We start from the raw sequence: 23,876 nt of genomic DNA on the forward strand, positions 1-23,876 counted from the left end.
TGCGAAGTACATTCTGCCTATTTAATACACATGGATTTTTTTTGATTACTGGGTTTTGAACTTTTTACTGTGGGTGAGTCTCACTACTTGTGTATCACCCACATTCATCACACGGTAAACGACCGCATGTGTTTACTGCGTCAGTGTTCACGTAAGATAAGGCTGCTGTAACACAGCAAGTGTAAATGACACTTGGCTGTTTACATGTGAACACATGTGCACATGCCTGTGCGCACATGTGTGGACTGCACAGGTGAGACTATGGTTGTGCGCAGCCTGGTAACTGCACACAGGTAGCCTTGTGCAGCGAGGACTCTGTAGGGTTAGATATTGACCTGGGGTACGCCTTATAATATTAGTGAGTACTCATAGGTAAATTCTGTATGTTTTACTGTTTTGTCTATAATGACAATTTATTATACAGATGGGGGAAATCTGCATTAGAGTGCATTTCACTTCCCTTAGGCCTTAAAAGTCCCAGGAGGAATGAAACTGGGGTGGAAAGTGTGTGTCGAGTTCAAATACCAAGGTCTCAAGATCATACATGTACACTTCATGGGTCAATCAGAATTTTCATATTCCTCTGACTCAGCTAAGAATCGAAGCCCAGGCCTTTTTTCACCTAGCTGGGCGAGATCTGTGTAATTTTTGGATCATGGGTTCAAACCTGGCAAGCTAGCTCAGTCGGTTAGTGCTGCGTCATTCTTCAGTGCTTAATTTGGCAAGCTAGCTCAGTCGGTTAGTGCTGCGTCATTCTTCAGTGCAGGGGGAAGCAGGATAATCACACGAGGGAACAGCGAGGTGCTGCTGGTGTCCCCTCCAACGTACCTGGAGCCCCACTGCTGTATCCCTGGGTTCCTCTCGCCGCGATATCATCGTGCGGCCACAGAGCAGGGAACTACCTCTCCCAGGTGCCCCAGCGGCGTGTGACGCCGAAGAACGCGCCCGGAGGCGCTTAAAACTCTGGTCCTCCCTCGGTGGAGCGGGGAAGCAGGATAATCACACGAGGGAACAGCGAGGTGCTGCTGGTGTCCCCTCCAACGTACCTGGAGCCCCACTGCTGTATCCCTGGGTTCCTCTCGCCGCGATATCATCGTGCGGCCACAGAGCAGGGAACTACCTCTCCCAGGTGCCCCAGCGGCGTGTGACGCCGAAGAACGCGCCCGGAGGCGCTTAAAACTCTGGTCCTCCCTCGGTGGAGCGGGGAAGCAGGATAATCACACGAGGGAACAGCGAGGTGCTGCTGGTGTCCCCTCCAACGTACCTGGAGCCCCACTGCTGTATCCCTGGGTTCCTCTCGCCGCGATATCATCGTGCGGCCACAGAGCAGGGAACTACCTCTCCCAGGTGCCCCAGCGGCGTGTGACGCCGAAGAACGCGCCCGGAGGCGCTTAAAACTCTGGTCCTCCCTCGGTGGAGCGGGGAAGCAGGATAATCACACGAGGGAACAGCGAGGTGCTGCTGGTGTCCCCTCCAACGTACCTGGAGCCCCACTGCTGTATCCCTGGGTTCCTCTCGCCGCGATATCATCGTGCGGCCACAGAGTAGGGAACTACCTCTCCCAGGTGCCCCAGCGGCGTGTGACGCCGAAGAACGCGCCCGGAGGCGCTTAAAACTCTGGTCCTCCCTCGGTGGAGCGGGGAAGCAGGATAATCACACGAGGGAACAGCGAGGTGCTGCTGGTGTCCCCTCCAACGTACCTGGAGCCCCACTGCTGTATCCCTGGGTTCCTCTCGCCGCGATATCATCGTGCGGCCACAGAGTAGGGAACTACCTCTCCCAGGTGCCCCAGCGGCGTGTGACGCCGAAGAACGCGCCCGGAGGCGCTTAAAACTCTGGTCCTCCCTCCGCGTCGCGGGACGCGCGCGGGCGGACGCCGGGCTAAGCCCGGGCAAAGGGCGGGCCCTCTGTGGCCCTCAGAGGACCGAGTGAGGCCGGGCCCTGTTACTTGCTTCGTGTAATTCAGGACACACAGTAAGAGTCTGTTTTCTCAGTTGTTTATGTTCATGTCCTGACCAAGGCTGTAATTCATATTGTGATTGGCTGTGTGACCTTAACCTGATTGAACTGTAAAGCTTGCTAATGTCTAAAGTGAGGCCCGGTAAACAAGTCACACATACTGAAGTAAGGACAATGGATAATTATCTCGTTAAGGTTGTCAGTAAGATTAACAAAGATAGGAGACTATCATTAACAAGGACTAGCCCAGAATCTTCACCTACTAGGGCATGTACTCAGTCTACATCATTCCCTAATCGTTGTTTGTTAATGGATTCTGATACAGAAATAAATAAGGAGAGAATAGAGGCTGAACAGGACATTGTCCATGACCTTATATTAAGTCCAGGTGCGACATCCCCTCTAAGACCTACACCACCTCAGTCTCCATTACGGAGAAGGGTACGTGCATGTAGGAAGGCACCGGTTAGAAGAGTAATGTCCCGGAAGCCTAAAAAGGCAAGCACATCCCCTGCTAGTGGAGAAGATGCCCCTGAGCTAATAAATAATGTCGAGGGAAACAATCTGCTCCCTTCCCAGATTATTCTCTTGACAAACTTATTGGAGTCTAAACTACAGGCATTGATTTCCCCACTGGTAGAAAAGCTAGATAGCGTGACCCAAAAAGTCGCTAGTTTGGAAGGTGCTTTAAATTCCTATATTACCCAGTCTCAAAAGGGGTCAATACCACAACCTCGTCCATTGGGGGTGATGGAATCTAGTTTAGGGGGCACAGGGGGTCCAGAGGCACATCACTTGGAGGGGCCAAAGGTATATGATAAGGACATTGGGGCGAATGCTAAGGCGCCTTCAGTCATTAATTCATTGACTACCCAACTAACGTGTATGCCATCATTGGGTATTGCGAATGCACAGGCATCAGTACAAACACAATATGCCCAAAATACCAATAACAAGCAGAATATAGCAGGTGGGACTGAATTAGGTGGGAGAAATAGACCGAGGTGGAGTGAATGTGTAAACCTCCCTCCGGAATGCGTGCCATATACGCTTGTTTTAACTAATGTTCCGGAGATTGATAGTTGTCTGTCCGACTCAAGGCAAGAAACATATGTTGACCTAAAACACAAAACGCTGGCTTGGCTGAACAGGAATTGTGGTTTTCCGTGTGCCCTTGCAGAAGACATATTATTCACCCGTCGAGTTAGCTGGATTGGCAGCGGCAGGAAGAATACAAGAGGGGACTGTATTATCATAAACTTCAAATATCCCCAACATGTGGCAACAGTCCTCCTCAGGGCTGCCGTTCTGCCAACCGTGGAAAACTCGGTACGTGTTAGACCTCTGGGTTTCTTTTATAATCATTTGGACAATTCTCAACACTATTTGTCTGTACAGCAGAGGTATCCTGGTTTTGGGAGGGGGCAAGTTGGTTCTGTGGCTAATATGAATAGATCTTCCAATCAAAACAGGGGGGACATGCAGGTCCAGCAGTTTCCAAACAGCCAGCTTGGTAATACTTTATCCCTCCATAATCGTTTTTCTGCTTTATCATCCCTGGAGGAAAACGACTGACTGTCTGAAACACCAGTGAAGTCGGTTCAGCCAACAGTTTTATCCCTTAAAATTGCCACATGGAACATCGCCGGCATAAAAAACAAAAGTGGGATTGATGATTGGATAACCTCTTTAAAATCTTTTGACATCATTGCCCTCCAAGAGACTTGGGATATATCGAACAGCTTTGCCTTGGAGGGCTATTCCCATTTTTTTGTTCCAGCAACGTGCAGTGTGGCAGGGAGGGCTAAGGGGGGTTTGCTGAGTTTATTTAAACTGGATTTGAAAGGGACCCTATCACAGTGTATGTCGGGCTCTGAAAATTGCTTGGTTGTTGAATTATTAACCATTGAAAAGGTCAGGATTTTATTTGTAAATTTTTATAATACACACGCTAAGGAGTGTACTAGCCAAAACCTGGAAGTTTTGGATAAATTCTTGTCGGTCTATAGTGCTAATGTAAATTCTTTCGAATTAATATTATTAGGGGACTTTAATATACATCCGTGTACCCTCCCCTGTATTAGCCAAGAGGATGAAGGCCCCCCTCTTTCCTCACTGGTTCATCTAGAACATACCAGGTCTGGGGAGCTTTTGGAAATCTTTTTGGCTAGATGGAACCTATACGAATCCGGGTGTGGGAAGGGAATACATAGAGCCCCTACTTTTAAGGCTAAGGATACAGTTAGTATAATTGATTATATTTTTGTTTCTTCTTTTTTGTTGCATAATGTGTTGGATTATTATACAGAGGTTTCAGTTTTTAGTGATCACAATCCCGTTGTACTAGCAGTAATGCAAACGGATTTAATCTCACTTAATAGAGCAAAAAATAGAGGGCCTGTAAATCTGAGGGCTAAAGACCAGAATCGACGGTTGAAATGGTCTAAAATTGTGCCGGACATTTTTTTACGAGATGTGTTGGCCAAAGTAGAAGAAGAAGTCAAAATATGTTTGGAGAGCAGTACACAACCTACAGATACCCTAATGGCTTTTGAAAACATCTGTAAGGAATTGAACCAGGGTCTTCAGAACAAATCAAGTCAGAAACCCGCGATGGGAAAAAGATGGTTTGACAAGGAATGCACGAAAGCACATGGAGTCTTATTAAAGGCTCTTAAAGCGACCCCTACGATTCGTGCTGATATAATCACTGCAAGGGCTGCGTATAAAAAAACCATCTCAGAAAGGAAGAGGGTCTTGAAAGAAAATGCGCTGACTCAACTCCTTGAACCAGAAACGTTAAAAAATAGCAGCTTATTCTGGAAAATAATAAATCAGCCATTTCTCTGTGATGATTCTAATAGCCCCTTGGAGGCAAATATCCCAGATGAAGACTGGATCAAATATTTTAGCCAGATATATTCATCAACAATGAGTGTGGCTGCAAATGATGGGATCCAGGATATTGATGTAGGGGCACCCTCTATTGGCGACACTGTTGAAAGGGCGATAGATCTAACTCAAAAAAATAAAGCCCCAGGACCTGATGGGGTGCCTGGGGATGTCTATGAAAGTGAGCCGAAATTTTGGGCAAAAATTTTATGTAATGTTTTTAATGCTCTTTCTAATGCAAGAATCCCAGATTCCTGGAAAAAATCCATCATTATTCCTGTTTTTAAAAAGGGTAATAGACAAGATCCCTCTTGTTATAGACCTATTTCCCTGATTGATACATCAGTGAAAATATTGGGACGGGTTATTTTAATAAAATTGAATGAGTGGCTTACGGAGAAAGGGGTATTGTCAAATGCCCAGTATGGTTTTAGACCAAAAAGAAGCACAATAGACCAAGGGCTTAATTTGTATTTACTAGTTGAAAAATATACAAGGGCTAAAGAGGGTTCTATGTACCTGGCGTTCATGGACCTCTCGTCAGCATTTGACCTGGTAAATCGCTCTAAACTATGGGAAGTTCTGCTAGATATTGGTCTAGATAGGGCCCTTGTTAATCTACTAGCAGATCTACATACTGACTTAACAACCTCGATCAGAGTAACCTCAGAAGGGCGCTGTACAAGTCACTTTAAGTCGGATAGGGGCGTGCGGCAGGGGTGCATCCTGGCGCCGCTATTATTTACCATTTACATAAACGCCCTGGACCCTATTCTCAAAGATGCAACCTTAGACATCCCACGCGTAGGAGATCTTGGGATTCCAGTTCTCTTATATGCCGATGACGCTGTCTTGCTCTCACGCACTGGGGTGGGTTTACAAAGATTATTGGATGTATTTGAGAAATTTATGGGATCATTGGACTTAAAGATTAATGCTAAAAAGTCCCAAATCATGATAATGGGCAAGAATAAAAAGAGTAAGATCGCAAAGACATTTGTCTGTGGGAAGCAAGAGCTGTGTAAGGTAGCTACTTTTCCTTACCTGGGGATTACATTTGATGAAAGAGGTACTTGGGGCCCCCAGATAAAAACCAGAAATATTGCCCTAGCAAGATCATCTTCAGCCCTACAGGGACTTGGTAAAAAACTAGGTGCTAGGCCAATAGCGTCGCTACTCAAAATCTATAAGGCAAAATGTCTTGCTGTCGCCACATATGGAAGTGCTATATGGGGCAATTGCAATTCTGATAGTATACAGACTACCGAAAATAAATTTTTGAGATCGATACTCTCTGTACCGCAGTCTTCGCCAATATATATTGTCCATACAGAACTGGGAATGGGCTACATTTCAGACCTGATTAGAGTAGCTCCGGTCGTGGCCTGGTTAAAAATATGGTTGAATCAAGAAATTCCCCTCAATCACATTATTTTAAAAGACTGTTTGCAGTTGGACAGAGCCACAGAAATACCGTGGCTAGTCTATATTAAAAATTGTCTTGTTAAATTGGGGAGAGCGGAACTTTTTTCAGCCCCGGAAAATATCACTGCGAAAGACATTGGTCTTATCAAGAGGATGATGGGCGAGTTATTAAGCGTAGAAAGAGAAAGAGTTGAACTGGAGAAACCCTTGGTTCGGGGTAGCATCATTTTGAGTACCCACATAGGTACCGAACCTTATTTAACTACAGTAAATCTTCCTTTTCACCGGTTCCTTTTAACTCGTTTCAGGTTTAATATGATTCACCTAATACTTGGCCACTTCCCATCCTGGTGTATCCCAGAAAACGCCAGTCCGTGTAAATGCGATAATTTTTCGATTCAGGATACCACACATTTCTTGATGTTCTGTGACTTTTACACTGCCCCAAGAAAGAAATACTTGCTTCCTATTTTAAGGGAGGCTGGGTTTATTCAAGTCAAGCCTGCTATCCTTTTTTTACAGCTTTTACAAACCCCCAGGATTATGTATCATGTAGCTAGTTTCCTGGTGGGGGCTATTAGGATTAAGAAAAGCAAGTCACCCAATAATTAGATAATTATCATCCCATAACGGTTTTATTAACACTGTCATCTGGATCTTGTTTCTTGGGGGATTCATGCATGTAAATGTAATTTTTAGATGGATGTAAATAGATGGTTTTATGTGACTGACCTCTTTTTTAATATTTTAATATTTTTAATGATTAAGTTGTCTAATGAAATAATGTCTTTTTATGAATGTGCATTGTATTGTTCCTATGTCTTTTTATGATATTTATTTATCGAAATAAAGTACTTTGACTGACTGACTGACCTAGCTGGGCCCAGTTAATTACTCTGCTCCCCAGCAGAGGGAACAAAGGCATTCCCATACAAAAGGAGTAATTAACACTGCTTCCCTCAGCTCCTGAGCAGGAAGGGGTGGGGAAGAAAATCTACATTATCTGTTAATTAACTGTCACACTGTACCAGGCCTGTGACAGCCCAGGCCCACTGGACAAAGGAGGAAGCCCAGCAACTGGAGCCAACACTGGAGGGTGGGTCATCTTTGATGTTTTGGTGGGAATGGCTCTGGTAGTGATGTCAGCGAGGGGATGAGCTGAGCCTCTCAGCGGAGATGTGACCAGTGACTTCTGGACAGCATAATCTTGAACTGTCCCAGTAAGCTGTGCACGAGGGTTGGGAGAGGGGTAAAGAGGTGATGTGGCACGCTAGGACTGGCCAGGGGTGACTAGCTTCTAGAACTTTGCACCCACTTTTATAAAGTCTTGCACAACGGAAAGAGGCTGCTTTGCGCTGTGCTTTTTACTGGAACTGGATGGCGACAACATCCATGGACGGTTGAATGACGTTACAACGCATGCTTTTACCCTGCATGCCGTTGCAATGCAAATTTTTACCCTGACTTGCTGTCGGTGGCTGGATGTTGGAATAGTATAATTTACTATTCCAACTCCAGTCTGACAAGCCATTTTAATTGCAACGGCATGCGGGGTAAAAGCATGCGTTGTAATGAATGCGGTGTAAAGGTTGTTTCCCTCCATAGACATCTAGAAGCACAAACCCCCCTGGTGCCCAAAAGGAATAAGGACTCTGCCGGAGTCAACGCAGGGTCCATGGAGGCTGGCTCCCTTACACCCACCCTTTAAAAAAAGAAAAAGCACTGGCTGTATTGAGGGCTACGATTGCGTACCAGCAAAGGGTGATTGCTAGCCCACACTACCTTCACTGAGGAAGCCTTGCTACCCTGAGAGAGTCAATCGCTTTAACCCAATTTCCTACAATAGGCATATCTTGCAATGACTGGCTTTTGGAGAACGTGTTCTAACCTTGATCTACACTTTATCTTAGATTCAATGTGGGAAGCTGGGACAGCTTCTCTTCTGAGTCCAAAGAGACATAGCACTCTCACTGTGTCATTCTTCCTGGCCGAGGGGGGCAGAACCAGACTCTTAATAGGCCATATGTTATGAATTAACTCAGTGAGACTTCATCTACTCACAGGCATAGATTTTAACAATACTATTTACACTTATCACAAAACACCTGGGGCCAGATGTACGACCTGCCTAATAGCGCCTCGCAAATAGCGTCACATTTGCGAAGCGCTATTTGGCATGTACAACAGTGTGTTTAACACTGTTTGCTATTCCCAATGGGGTCGCAAATTGCGAGGCTCATGAATATTAATGAGCCTCTCGCAATTTGCGAGCCCTTTGGGAATGACAGGCCACTATGTCTGGGATTGCTTTGAAATAAAGCAGTTTTTTTAAAAAAATGCAGCCCGTTTTCCTTAAAGGAAAACGGGATATATATTTTCTTTTAAATGAAACGTTTTGTTTAATTTTTTAAGGGCAGGCAGTGGTCCGGGTACCACTGCCTGCCCTTAAAAAATAATATTGCATGCAAACCCCTTCCCATTTGTGAATGCATTACCATCTACTTGAAGTAGGTGGTAATTTGTGAGTGTTTTGCGACCCAATTGCGGTTGCAAAACATTGGTACATAGCTATTAGGGAGAGAACGCCCCTTCCTAATAGCGAGTCGCAAAACAGTATTTTGCGAGTCGCAATTTATTTGCGAGTCGCAAAATACTGTTTGTACATGGGCCCATGCTTTTTAGTGTGCGCAAACGGGTCTATGACCTGTTTGCGCATGCTAAAAAGAGTCGTACATCTGGCCCTTGGTTATCATCACATCTGACACAGGGAACACTAGAAGGGTCAACAGACAGAGAATATTCCTTTCAAGTATATTTGGCTCACAAGGGAAAATGTTCCCATGACTGGTGGCCTGTATGTGACTGCCAAACAGTTCCATCTGCACCACAGACTACATGGTGCCTGTATAGAAATAATGCTGGAACTGTTTGTAAATCCCACATAAATAGAATTGTGAATAAAGGCACAGCTGTAAGTCCCAACCAGTGAACTACTTATGACCTTTGGCCATGTTAAAAACGTTATATCTACTCTTGCACTCACAAAAGTACACAGCAATAGTGTTTAAAGTATTCTTCTGTTGAGAAATACTTTAAAAGACATTTCTTTCCATCTGCTCTAGTTTTGTGCATAGCGTACTTCAAGGGCCGTATCACGATGGTCTACCCAGGCTCAGCATGGAATGAGCATTTATTTTTAGGCACCTGCCGTGTGTGAAGTAAATCCCTTTAACCCTATATTTTTCTGAGTTATAGCAGTATTTTTGCCATCTCATCTCAGAAACTGAAAGAGGCAAAACCTTCTCACTATTTCAGAGCTATACTGTCCTGAAAATCAAGCCCTAACTCTGATAAATATTGATTTACATGAATTCACATTATACACTGAAAAGCATAAAAAAAGGCTCTTGAATTTGTGCTAAGCCTGCCCACCTGATCAAAACAGGGCCCCAGGCCGGAACATGAGGAAAGAACAACTGTAGTGGTGCAGCAAACGTGCCTTGATGCTACTTCATCAATCACACAAAAGGCGATGGGAGGAATGCATGCAATAAGTCTAACCACTGCCAATTGCTCAGGGTAGCATTCAATCCATCATTCTTCTGCCCACCATGCCACCTCTGATTAGACCCAGTTATATGCAAATAAGTCTTAGTCCTAATCCAAAAGGGATAGAGCCGCCCAAACTGCCAAGCCAGCTCTTCCCTGAACCAGAACACAATCAAACCAAGAGCTACTCTGACCTAATTAAGCCACTTCAGGCAAGTGAATCTTGGCTCCATTTACACAGTGAGCTAGGGACCCATGTCTAGGCATAGCCTTGGTCACTTAGAGTGTTATATCAAACCCACAAAAGGTGATGGGAGGAATGCTTGCAAGCATATGAAGACTGGTTTAGGTCTGACTAGGACTCTTCAGTTGGGTGTACAAGTCTAGGGTCTCTTGTGGTCCCTGTTGGAGAGGGCCTTGCCTGGCAGTTCAGGAAAGACTGTTCCCATGAGGAGCAGGGTCAGTACTGATTTGCCTAAGGCAGACATTTCTCTCGAGTGGCATGGCGGGTAAAAAATGATGGACTGGGAAGTGGCCTGAGAGATTGCCTGGGTCTGAGATTAATTCAAGTATTCCACCCTTCACCTTGTTATTGTTGCCAGGTATGTCCAGATGAGGGTCCCATGCTCACTGTGCAATAGGACTCAAGCATATCTCAGTGATGAGCCTTAAGTAGACCGAAACCGATCTGGGGTTGCTTGTGGTCTCTTCTGAGGGGGCCTTGCCTGGTAGTTTGGTTCAGGCTGTTCTTATGAGGAGCTGGGTGTGTACTGATTTGCATATGGTGGGCCTTTGTCTAGTGTGGCATGGTGGGTTAAAGAAAAACCAATGGACTAGAATGCGGCCCGAGTAATTGCCAGTGGCTGAGATTAATTCAAGCATTCCATCTATCACATTGTTTTTGTTGTCGTTTTTTTTTTTAACCCTAATACAGTGAAGGATAATTGGCCATCTTCTGCCTGCCTGGGTAGTGATAAACAGCCATAGTAGGAGTGCAATGGGCTCTTCATACCCCATGGTCCTGGCATCACTGCACCTTCTGCACTAATGACAGATCTGCCCGAGGAAAAAAGAGTATACATGAGCAAAGCAAAGCATACTGGTGTTTGCGACCCGAGTTTGCATTTTTGTTTAGGAAAAACTATTTGTGTACCTACTAAAATGTTGTTAACTCGTCCCATAGTGTATAGAGCTGTTTCAGTCACAAAAACATCTATTAACAGCCTCATAAGTCAGTACTGGGCCCTTTGGTGGCTGACTTCGCTCCTTTCACAAGAGAGACCATTATTCTGCATGAGGCTTAACTAGTCTGTAAAGGGCTGGGCCACATGCAAGGGAACTCCCACTTGCATCTTCTGTTGCAGAAAATGCACCGGCAGTGGACACAATGTTTATACCGCCTGATGGGAGTCTCTACTGCTTTGGCAGTGGGGTTAGGGTCCCATTGAGGTGCATTGAGTCTGTCTAGGGTCGGTGGGAGGACGGGCGGCGTGTATTCTTCAAGCTGCAGCTGAGTCTTGCATCCTAGACCATCCTAGACTTGCGTGGCACAGGCTGGAAGCGAATGCCTGACTTGGGTAAGGAAGCCAGGGGCGTAGTTACCGTTGGTGCAGTAGGTGTAGTTACACCGGGGCCCATTGATCCCTGAAAATCACTGTATTTTATAGCCACAACAGCAATCAAAGGGTGCCTTTTTCTTGCATTCACCAGGGCCCATGGCATGCAAGTTGCACTGCTTAGTGAAGCAAAGTATATAAACTTGCAGACCTTTGAGAAACCCACCTCATGACATAATTTCCACAAAATTAGGTTAATTTCTGCGCGTCACACAGTTTGCATGCCCCACCCCCATCTGATTTCATCATATTGGTGGAACTGGTTCCACCTTTTGCTTCAGAGGAAATAAAGTTTCCTTTGTTAAATTGCTGTTAGCCTGTTCGAGGGAAAAGTGCAAACAACAAAAGAGTCGCTTAAAATCATTCAGTATGAAACTGATAAAAACACGCACCTTGTCATTTCTTTCGCAGAGGAATTTCAGCTTCTGTGCTTTCTTGTGCATGAACACACCTTCTAAGTTTCCTGTATCTCCAGAGCGCAGTTCAATGGCTTTCTCTCCCCAGCCCATCACCTGGTTCGACTGCAGATAGGCTGAAAGAACATGAGTATTCTCAGATTAGGTACTACGGGGGAAATCTCTCTGCGAGTGTAACAGACTTTAGGCTTCCAGACTACTTTTATAAACTGTGCATATTAAGAGACTGCTGTGTAAAAAGCCCAACTGGTCCTTAAGGATGACATCACAGAAGCGACAGGGAGAACAGCTATCATGGGAGTTCACTGCAGAACCAAGTACATCAATGAACAAGTCACATCTTAGAAGTGTTCTCTTCTCCGGGGGGTTGCTGTAGTTTTCCCAGGCTCAGAGGAAACTCGGCTGAAACACGGGCATGTTCCTTCCTTGTTTCTCAAGCCTACCTCGTGTAAAAAAAAATCGTGTTGCCCATGAATATCGAACTGGAAATATCCTTTTGCCTTAATATTTAGGAGAAAAATATGGACAGGCACGTATGTATAGATTTTATATGACTAACACCACATATATTTCCACTGATAATATATCGCAGGTACACAGATGTGGAGGTAAGAATGCCAAATCTATACTTCTCTACATGCACTCATTTTTGTCCTTCATATTTTGGCTATGATATTATCATATAATGATATTCCCTGCTTGATATTCCAGACAACAACCACTACAATAGTGAGTTTCCGGTCTTGTTACCTCTTCTCTGCAAGCCATAACGCCTCTTCCCAAGAAGTGATATCTAAAGTCCAGCGTGGATGCTCCTGTGGCGATGCCTATGTGCAAGTCTTAGCAATGGGTCCAACCAGAATTTACAGCATCTACTGAAAGCCACCCCAATGCCCAAACTCCTCCCTGTCATAAGCAAAATCTTTTCTGTAGCACCCGCCAGTCAAGGCATAAGACGGGAGGGAAAGGTTTTAGGTATCTTGGCCAGGATTGAGAAAATTGAGTAAAGCGGGGAAATAACCTCAATCCCACTGCCACACCTCCGTGACAAAAGGCAGTTTGGGGAGGAGGGTGGGGAATTGAGAGGGTGGGGATGAGATATATCATCCTAGTCTTCCAAACTCAATCTGTTATCTTGGCTACAGAGGAAGAAGAGGATGTAAAGAAGGTGTTAGGAGGGAACAGCGGAAAGAGGGAGAAATGAGACAGCACCAGAGGAAAACTTGGAGGCTCTTTCTCTTTCTATGACTCTAAGAAAGCCAAAACAGAGGCACAGGAGAAAGAGGGAGATAACAGTGGCACATACGCGACAGAGAGAGAGAAATCAGAAGGGCCCTGGCTAAATTGGTTAAACCAGTGCCACAGCTGAGAAGGACACAACTAATATACAACTATTGGACATGCTTGGGTCGTGGCAGCCAATCTTGCTCTGAGAGCAGCCTCTGAGCCTGCAACCTACAGTAGAAATGCCAGAGAGAGAGAGTCACTAATCTAGCCCTGGAGATACGCCTAAGACAAGCAGAGGTAAGCCAGCTAGAGGGGAGTGCAAAGACCAAGATAAATCAGCGAACCACGTAGAAGTCAGGGAAAAAACAAACATACACATCAAAATGTAAAGACACTGGAATCTGAATCTACTTCTGCACACACCCCAAAAGCAATAAAAAAATAAGCACATATATGTTTGTGGGTGCTATAGAATCTATCTATATCAATACCGACATCGGAAACACATTTGTATTGTCCACACACAAACATAGACATAGAAAATCACACACCCCTTCAGAGTCTCATACGAATAGCAAGTTGTGTTTAAATGCCTTTCTGTGTTTGGGGTTTGGTGGTTCTGCACTTCTGTGCCATACGCACAAACTGACACAAACCGTCCAAAAAGCTGAAAACACATAGATCCCGTATGCATAGAAATCTACCAAAATGTGCAAAAAGAACTACTAAACTCAAATCCAAGAGTACGGAGATGGTTGATAACCATGGATAAGTATGTCTCCAAATTAAAATACTCACAAATAACTTATAACTGGAAATTCATGTATAGAGATTCACATCATCATGGGAATCCCATTCCATGTATGCACAGAGGCTCAAACATCCACGGAACATGCATGCCCGGAGACCCACAAATACAATAAATATATGCACATACATACATCCACAGATGCTCTATATCTAAATCAACCAAAACATATCTGGACATGCATTGAAAAACATGCTGACATACATATAGCAACATAACCAAAGTATAACAAAGTTATTTTTGTATACACAATAAGAGATGTGCAATACATACTATTCTAAGAAAACAAGCTGCCAGGCACTCATATTGTAAAAATATTCATTTCACTTTGGAGAACTAAAGGCAAACAGAAACACACACACTCTGATGCATGCACATGCACACAGATGCATACACACACACACAAACACATACACATATACACACTGTTAGACTTTACATCCATGGTGTGATTTCCCCCCATACATTTTGCCTTCCATCCTCCTGTTTTGCTGACTTCATTTATGTTGGCTATGGGACTCTGCACACGTTTCCACTGCTAACCAGAGCTTAAGTGCTTGTAAACTCTCTCTAAACATGGTTTAATTGGCTTATATCCAATTGGCATATTTAGTTTACTTGTAAGTCCATAGTAAAGTAGCACTACCTGTGCATAGGACCTGTAAATTAAATGCTGCCAGTTGCTTACAGCACTGATTGTGCCACCCACTTAAGTAGCCCTTAAACATGTCTCAGGCCTGCCATTACAGCCTCTGTGGGCAGTTCTAAACTGCTATTTCGACCTGGCAAAATAAACCTTTTCCTCGTCGGGCCAGCGCTGCAATGCCCGACGGGCACCCTAAAAGGGGCTCTTTAGCGGAGATCTTCAGTTCCTGGCCGTATGATGCAGTGTGTGTGAGAGGGACCTAGTAGTGTAGATGTGAGTGCAGGTAAGTGAATTAAAACAAGTTAGAGAGTCCAAAAATAATTTTATTGGGGATGGCTCTCTACCTGAATAAAAAGCGGAAGCAGAATGGCAGCTAGCTGATGTTATGATTCAGCTTGGCTAAGCTCATCTGTGCTGGTCGACATGTTTCTTGCCTAATGGTCCTAGTGATCCGTGGCAATTCCTCAGGACCTATATAAGCTGTCAATAATCTACACAAAGCGGTAAGTACAGCTGTTACCTACTACCTGTTATATGGGAACGGTCTCGCCATATGCCTAGGGGAACCTAATAAAGTTTAGTACCATGCTCCTATCCGTGGCCGTGGCGCCACCTGGACACCAAGATTCTGGTGTCTTAAAGGTTGTTGCCGGAAAGGGCTATCAACCTACCCTGGGTAGAGTGGCGCGAGGGTAGGTTGATAGCCCTTTCCGGCAACAACCTTTAAGACACCAGAATCTTGGTGTCCAGGTGGCGCCACGGCCACGGATAGGAGCATGGTACTAAACTTTATTAGGTTCCCCTAGGCATATGGCGAGACCGTTCCCATATAACAGGTAGTAGGTAACAGCTGTACTTACCGCTTTGTGTAGATTATTGACAGCTTATATAGGTCCTGAGGAATTGCCACGGATCACTAGGACCATTAGGCAAGAAACATGTCGACCAGCACAGATGAGCTTAGCCAAGCTGAATCATAACATCAGCTAGCTGCCATTCTGCTTCCGCTTTTTATTCAGGTAGAGAGCCATCCCCAATAAAATTATTTTTGGACTCTCTAACTTGTTTTAATTCACTTACCTGCACTCACATCTACACTATTAGGTCCCTCTCACACACACTGCATCATACGGCCAGGAACTGAAGATCTCCGCTAAAGAGCCCCTTTTAGGGTGCCCGTCGGGCATTGCAGCGCCGGCCCGACGAGGAGCAGGTCCATATGATGAAGCATGACACCTAGCTTGCTGGGTGTGTGAGGACCCTAGTTCCGAATAGAGGAATTCCTCTTCCTTACGGTCTCTTCTTTTCCTTTACACCCCCCCTTCTGTTTGAGGAACTGCATACTTTTTCCTTTCTATATAACTAACTGGGCATGTATGCTGGACCTCCTTAAATAAAAGCCCATCAGTCCCTCCTTTGTCTACATAAAATAAACCTTTTGCCACACCCAAAAATTCAATTTTAATATGTATGTCACCTCTAGGTTAGGCCCTGGACAGCCCAGAGGCCAAGGTGCAGGGTATTTAAAAAGTTGGACATGCACTTTGTAAGTGTACATGTCCTGGTATCCAAAAACTCTTAAATTCCTTTTTCACCATAGGCTAACATTAGAGTTACCTAACTACATCTAATAAATGATAATTTCCAAATGTGACCAGGTAAACAGTTCCTGCTTGGTGTCTTTGGAATTGTAATGAAAAACAACATATTACAATTTTGAAAATGTCACTTTAGGAAAGTTTACATGTTTCTCCCTTAGCTATTTAGTACCTGCAGCTGCCTCTGAGTCACATGACTGGACATAGCTGGCAGTTGGGCTTTGCCCCTTCCCCCTAGAAAGCCACACACAAAAGAGAGCTTAGATGTGCCCAGATGGGCCTTCACTGGCAAGATGGGAGGGTGGAAATGGGCACAGCCCAACTTACACTTGAATAGGCTGCGTCCTGCCTCAATTCAAAGGGCGGCATACCCCTTGTAGTTTGTCTAGAGCTTGGACAGGGAAAGCAGGAAGAATCTGCATTGACCTTGCAGCCCGCATCAGAACCGCTGCCGATGCCATCCCTCGCAGCATCAATCTCTCATTGATGACAGCCTCAATGATGGTGGAAGTTATCACATTGAAGCTTCGCAGCTCTTCGGAGCCAAAGCATCACTTCTAATGTGCAACGTCTCCTCGGCGCCGGACTTCGCTTCGCAGGCCTTCGTCGACAGGATCCTTGACAACTATGCCAAACTTCGCATCGCAACTCCTCAGAACTAACGCATCACCTTGGCATCATTGACTCAGGACTTTGCAACACTCTGTAACCAGGATTGAAGATACTCTTGTTCAGCGGGCCTAACTGGGACCTTATAGCCGGCCTGTGTTACTTCCCGGTCAGCTTGAACTTGTGACTTTGTCCTGGTCTGGTGCAACCAGATATCAACAGTTGACACTTTGTGCTTTTTGGCGCTATTCTCACTGAAATGTTTCAAATTGCATATCTGCAGTTCTACTGATTGGATTTTTGTTGTTTTGGGTTTGTTTTATTTAGTAAAGTGTACTCTATTTTTCTAAATTGGTGTGGGATTTTTCTTGTGTTGCGTTTTCACTTTATTACTGTTTGAACTGCTGCATACATTTCTTCACACATTGCCTCTAAGTTGAGCCTGACTGGTCTGTGACAAGCTACCACAGGATTTGCTTGTGCCTCTCCCTGACAAGGATTGTGGTTGCTGGTTGAGTAGAGTTTCACCCATGTTAACGAGTTACCTATTTTCTCACACATACCCACAAACACATGTTTAGATATTTAATGAAAACACAGAAAGACACATTTACCAGAATTCCAGAGATGCTCAGGCTAGCAAATAAGGATGCAAAAGGCTTGTTGTCCACTTTTGGGTCTTCTATGGAGACGAATCTTTAAATCACCGCCTTTAATCAAATGTGTGCATTTATTTCTAAAAGGAAAGGGAACCAGAGGAATGAATAGATGCATGGATAATAAGACGATGCATGGGTATTGTGCAAGTAGAAGCATGAACCCCTGTTAATGGTATATTTTATATGTTTAGTATCATTTCAATTTGAAGGCGCTGGGAAATAAATAGTTGGGTCCACTTCTCACGTTAAAAGGTTCTTGTGTGGGAAAGGCATAATTAAAATATCAAATGTCTGGAAATTCCATTCCAAAATACAGGACCATTAGTAATTATTATAAAGGACACTAAGGACATCCTTGGCCATGGATGACACTGCATGCAACCTTTTCTACTGAGGTGAACTTAGAAGTACAGATTCCATTTATGATGTGGTTGTGCACGTATTAGCTTATAGCGGGGTGCCCACCGTATATCAACCACCAGAACCTGATCTAAGCAAGACTTTCCCGATAGCCACATAAGATGCATTTACCCAGGATGACTACATTTGAAATCATTTACATATCCAGTGGTTATGTTGAAAATCTGGATTAGACCTGCCCCTACTGGTCTAATGTGCACAGACATGATCTGAGATAGCTCCCAGGTTTACGATGGAGGACATGTGGAGAAGCGTTTCAGCCCAGCTGCAAGAAAGATTTGTTAACTGAGCTGATTTAAGTATCTATTTGTTGGTCGGTTGAAAATCAGGTGGCTAAATTTCAAATGTAGCTATGGTTCCTCTCTTGAAGCTAATATTGCAACATACATGGGGGATTCAATTGCGTGTGACTGGATGAACTCAGCCAGATATAAGAGAGAAATATTGAAAAAATGTAATAGGGATGAAACCTATGGGTGACTTTAAGGGCTACAAATTGGTGGAAGTATTGAGTTTGGTCTGCGAGGAAGCATTTCCTCCAGGATAGGCAATGCTAGAGATTCAAGTGTAATGATAGTGCTTTCTGAGTCTGCAGTGCATCAAAAACTGCACGTAGTTATAGCATGAAAAGGAGGGCGGAGTAGTGGACGTTGTAAGCTAACGCAGGAGTTTGTCTGTGTCTACAAGACTTTCTAGGTGTTGTTTTCTTCTAGTTAACACCACTCATTCCAGGAGTGAACCAAAGGTGTAAGATATGTTAGAAAGATCAGTCAGATATTCCTTTGGCTTTTTTGGTAATGAAATGTTCTGGCCAGTTTGAAGTAAAATTGTACTTTTCTTTGGGACAAAGGGGCATCATTTATGATAGAGTCAGTGTCACTGAGCAGTGTATGGTTGCATGATTATAGAGGATCCCAGGACAAGGCATAAGAAGCTTTGGTTGCTTACATGGTTTTCTTAGCAAGATCATAGTTCAATCAGTTGTGACTGAAAAAGAGAACGATATCTGTATCAGGGCGAATGTTACTGGTGCTCATAATCATCAATTTTCGTGGAGAAGTGTAGATAGATGCTGTGGTAAGAAAACTGAAACAGTCCTGAAGCTAACAATACTTTGTCCTTGGCAAGTGTTTTTGACGATAATTATTTGTCCTGTGAACTGCTTTGGAAATCATTTATGTTTAACAGGTCTTGATTGTTCACCTTTATATTTTGGTGAGAAAGCTGTAGGGTGTTTCATCTTTGGGAAAGCTTAGTTTTCTATAATTCCTTGTAGAAGCTGTCCATACTTTTTTAACTGGGCTATTTTTTTAATTTCTCTTTATTCTTAGACAACAAAAAAATATCTGCAAAGAGGTTACTCCAATCAATGGACCTAGTTTGACAAAAACTTGATTTAGTTTGTTCCATTCCAGTCCAAAGCAAAGGAAACAAACGTATAAAAAAATGTTACCTCAATTAAAAAATTTAAAAAATTGTTACATAGGTACCAGGTACACTATATGTGAGAAGGCCCACTGCTCTGAAATTGAGATGTCTGGTTATCTGAAATAGCAGGAAATAAGACTATATTTTGCAACTTATTTTGGTCAGAACCACATGTGTGCGTCCGCAATGCCTCTTCTCCCTATGCGGAGATGATCCATGCGATCAGCCTATAGTGCCGTGAAAGAGGGGGGACATGCAGCAAAGAATTGGAGATGTGTAACTATCTATCAGCGCTAAGGAGTTTCCAATTACAGCAGCGACTCCTCCGCTACGATGGAGGAGCGTCGCCCCACTGCCCGCAGAGGCAAACAAAAAGAAATTATCTGAATGCAGATCATTTTATTATTCGTCCTGTGGCCGAGTCTTGGGAGCAGGCCACAGCACTGCAGCAGGGAGAGGAGTAGTAGTAGGCACTGCTGTCAGTGCGTATGACAGTTTGGCCGGCTGTCTTAGGACGGCCAAACCGTCATGTGCACTGAAATCTCTACAACCCTGCTTTGCTGCTGGATGGAGAGACCAGCAGGCACAGGCTCCTAGCTCCCGATGGAGAACAAAACAAGCCAGCTCCGCCCAATCCTGACACTGCTCTTATGGGTATGCGAGCAGCATCTGGATTGCCCGACGGGGGGGCTGCGAGCTTCAGCCTGTGCCCAGTCTGATGAGCAGAAGACCTTCGTGCAGAGCGGCGAGCACAAGACCGTCAGATTCGTTTTTATTTTTTTGTTCATTACAGCACCCCTCTCCAGTGCTGCCCACCCACCCCTGCGCTGCCTCACCACATTTTTGTGACACCATCCACTACTGTCCCCATATCTGTCTTCCAAGTGACATCATAGACTTTTTATTGTCGACTTGTCGTAACCTGTACTCCCCCTCCACGGGGTGGAAAAAACACACAATTGTAGTTGGATGGCTCTGAACAATTGGAATGTATTTTACCAAGAAGTTAATACCATGTTTCAAATAGGGGTTTTGAGTGACATCGAACAGACACCTATAACTAAGCTCTGTGAAGTTCCTTAGAAGCCCAAGAATAACACAACATGATACACAAGACACACAAGAGACAGATAGCTTGTCATGAAAGACCCATTTATCATGACAGCTGTTGGACTTGGCGCTTTTTTGCAGGGTTATCCACAAACTTTTTGGTTCTTCCTCCTATTTTTTCCTGGCCTGTTGTTGTTGGCTTTAGAACTCTGGGCACTTTACCACTGCTAATCAGTGCTAAAGTGCATATGCTCTCTGTAAATTGTTATTATGGATTAGCGTTTCCATGATTGGCATATATGATTTACTGGTAATCCCCTAGTAAAGTACACTGAGTGTGACAGGGCCTGTAATTCAAGTGCTACTAGTGTGCTTGTAGCACGGATTGTGCCACCCTCATGAGTAGCCCTGAAAAGGTATCTCAGCCCTGCCACTGCAGTGTCTGTGTGCAGTTGTTAACTGCCATGTCGACTTGGCAAGTGCACCCATTTGCCAGGCCATAACCTTCCCTTTTCTTACATGTATGAGTAAAAAATCAATCTAGTATCTAACTCTTTTTATTTTCTCGTGCCTGCCTGTTCCTTTCGCCTTTCGCCGCTGCTGCCCCTGCGGACCCTCCCCCCGGAATTCCACCAGGAATTCCCCTGCTCCCGCCTCCCAGCCTCTCCTCCCTCCCACCTCCCCTACTTAATGGCGGCCGCTGCGCGGCGGTGGAGGCTGGGGTGGTGGTGAGGGTCTGGTGGCAGTGGAGGTAGGAGAACTGGCTGTGGGTCGTGTTCGGTGAGGCCTATTTGCATTCTCTAAGTCTTCCAGGGTTGAGTGCAAGGAGGGTGGTGGTGTCGTAGTGATGGGTAGTGGGAGGTCCAGGGTTCCCTGGTCTACAGACCCCTCGGCCCCCCCGAACACCCTTCGCCACCACCATCACTGACTTCATCGCACCCCACGCCATCGCCTCAACAAACTACATACTCATTGGAGACCTGAACTTCCACCTCAACAACCCCAGCGACCCCAACTCCACTATCCTTCGTGACAACCTCGCCAGCATCAGACTTTAAACAACTTGTCAACACACCGGCCCACAGAGCAGGACACACCCTCGACCCCATCTTCGTGGCAGGAAATAGCGTCCAATTCTACCACACAACGCAGCCGCCATGGACCGACCACCACTGCGTGCACTTCGCCATCAACAAAACCAAGGCACTCAAACCAGCCCCACACCCACCACGAAGGAACTGGAGCAAGATTACCGACGAGCAACTTAACTCCACCCTCACCCGAGACAACCACATCTGGGCACTTGACGCAAACGACGCAGCCAGAGAACTCCACACCTGGATCTCCAACTGCACAGACGAGCTCGCCCCGCTATGCAACCCTGTCAGACAGCGCCCCAGGAAAGCTGCCTGGTTCACCACTGCTCTCCAAGAAGCCAGACGCACCTGCAGATGCCTGGAGAAGAACTGGAGAAACACCAAGACAACCGAAAACCACAACACCTACAAGAACGCCATGACGGACTACCACAACCAGATCAGAGCCAGCAAGAGGAACTTCATCCACAACAAAATCCTGGCAGACTCCACCAACTCCAAGAAACTTTTCAGTGTAATTCAGGAATTCACCAACCCACGCAGCGAAGCCACAGACATCACCCCATCCCAAGACCTCTGTGACAAGCTTGGAACCTATTTCTACCTCAAGATCAAAACCTCTACGACAACTTCATTGACCATCCACCAGGCACCACAGACGGCCCCCCGCCCCCCAGAAACACCAGCCAGCCCACCATCTCCAACTGGACACTGATCATGACCGAAGACACCACCTCGACCAAGAAAAGCATCCACTCGGGGCCCCCACTGACCCCTGCCCCCTCACATCTACCACAGAGCCGCGGTCGCCATCACACCCAAACTACAACACACCATCAACACCACCTTCAAAACAGGTACCTTCCCAGACGACTGGAACAGCGCATAAGTCAGACCCCTGCTCAAGAAGCCCACAGCTGACCCCACCGACCTGAAGAACTATCGGCCCATCTCGATCCTCCCCTTCGCAGCCAAAGTTGCAGAGAAAACAGTCAACAGAAAACTGACACGATTCATTGAAGAGACCGCCGTCCTCGACCCATCCCAATCCGGATTCCGAAGCAACCACAGCACAGAGACCACACTACTCACCGCCACAGATGACATCCGTACCCTCCTGGACCAAGGCCACTTCACAGCCCTCATCCTACTCAATCTATCAGCGGCCTTCAACACAGTCTCCCACCACACACTAGTCGCCAGACTACACAGCACAGGCATACAAGGAACAGCCCTGGACTGGATCTGATCATTCCTCACGGGAAGAAGCCAAAGGATCAGACTCCCACCCTTCCTCTCTGACCTCACGAAAATCACCTGCGTAGTCCCACAGGCTTCATCACTGAGCCCCACCCTCTTCAACATCTACATGGCCCCCCTCGCAACCATCGTCCGACAACACTACCTCAACATCATATCCTACGCCGACGACACCCAGCTCATCCTCTCCCTCACTAAAGACTCCACCACTGCCAAACTCAACTTCCAGAAAGGAATGCATGAAGTCGCAGTCTGGATGACCAACAGCTGCCTGAAGCTCAACACCGAGAAGACAGAAGTCCTCGTCCTCGGTACCACCCCTTCCTCATGGGACAGCACCTGGTGGCCGACCGCCCTGGGAAGCCCACTTACCCCCTCAGACCACGCCAAGAACCTCGGCATCGTACTCGACTCATCACTCACCATGAACCGACAGGTCAACGCTGTCACCTCCAGCTGCTTCAACACCCTCCGCATCCTCCGCAAGACCTTAAAGTGGATCCCCCTTGAGTCAAGGAAGACAGTCACCCACACACTCATCACCAGCAGAATGGACTATGGAAACGCACTCTACGCTGGAATCAACAAGTCCCTACTCCACAAACTTCAGACAATGCAGAACAACGCCGCCAGACTCGCCCTCGGCATTCCCGGACACGAACACATCAGCCAACACCTACCAAGTCTCCATTGGCTTCCCATGGAGAAGAGAGTCACTTTCAAAATCCTCACTCACGCCTACAAATGCGTACAGAACAATGGACCCAAATACCTTAACGACAGAATCAACTTCCACGTACCCAAAAGAAACCTCTGATCTTCCAACTTCGTACTGGCTGAAACCCCGCGCATCCACAGAGCCAGAGTAGGCGGAAGATCCTTCTCTCACATTGCAGCCAAGACCTGGAATGAGCTACCGGCAGACATCAGACGCGCCCCCTCCCTGAACACCTTCAGGAAGACCCTCAAGACCTGGCTCTTCGGCTAAAAAGATCTGCGGAACACCCCCCTCAGTGCCTTGAGACCCTCAGGGGTGAGTAGCGTGCTTACAATTCTCTGTTTGATTGATTGATTGAACTCTACTCTGGAAATCTTCCATATTGCGAAGAATCTTTTGAAGCTTCCCCCTCCAGATACTCCACTGGATGCTACTCCTGCTTGCTGCAATAAACTTGCAGAATTCTTTCCCGAAAAAATCCAGGATATATACAATACCT

At 45.7% G+C, this 23,876-nt stretch overlaps 1 protein-coding gene across 1 annotated transcript in view; it reads right to left on the reverse strand.

Annotated features, from left to right (window-relative positions):
- NRK (Nik related kinase) overlaps window positions 1–23,876 on the reverse strand; it is a 1,057,838-nt gene that overhangs the window by 36,461 nt on the left and 997,501 nt on the right. The window contains exon 30 of the mRNA XM_085608036.1: window positions 11,834–11,973. Coding sequence (XP_085464162.1) covers window positions 11,834–11,973 — 140 coding nt within the window. The remainder of the gene's footprint in view (window positions 1–11,833; window positions 11,974–23,876) is intronic.

This window comes from Triturus cristatus, chromosome 5_2 (genome assembly GCF_964204655.1).
Source record: "Triturus cristatus chromosome 5_2, aTriCri1.1, whole genome shotgun sequence".
In the NCBI taxonomy this organism is placed as follows: Eukaryota; Metazoa; Chordata; class Amphibia; order Caudata; family Salamandridae; genus Triturus; species Triturus cristatus.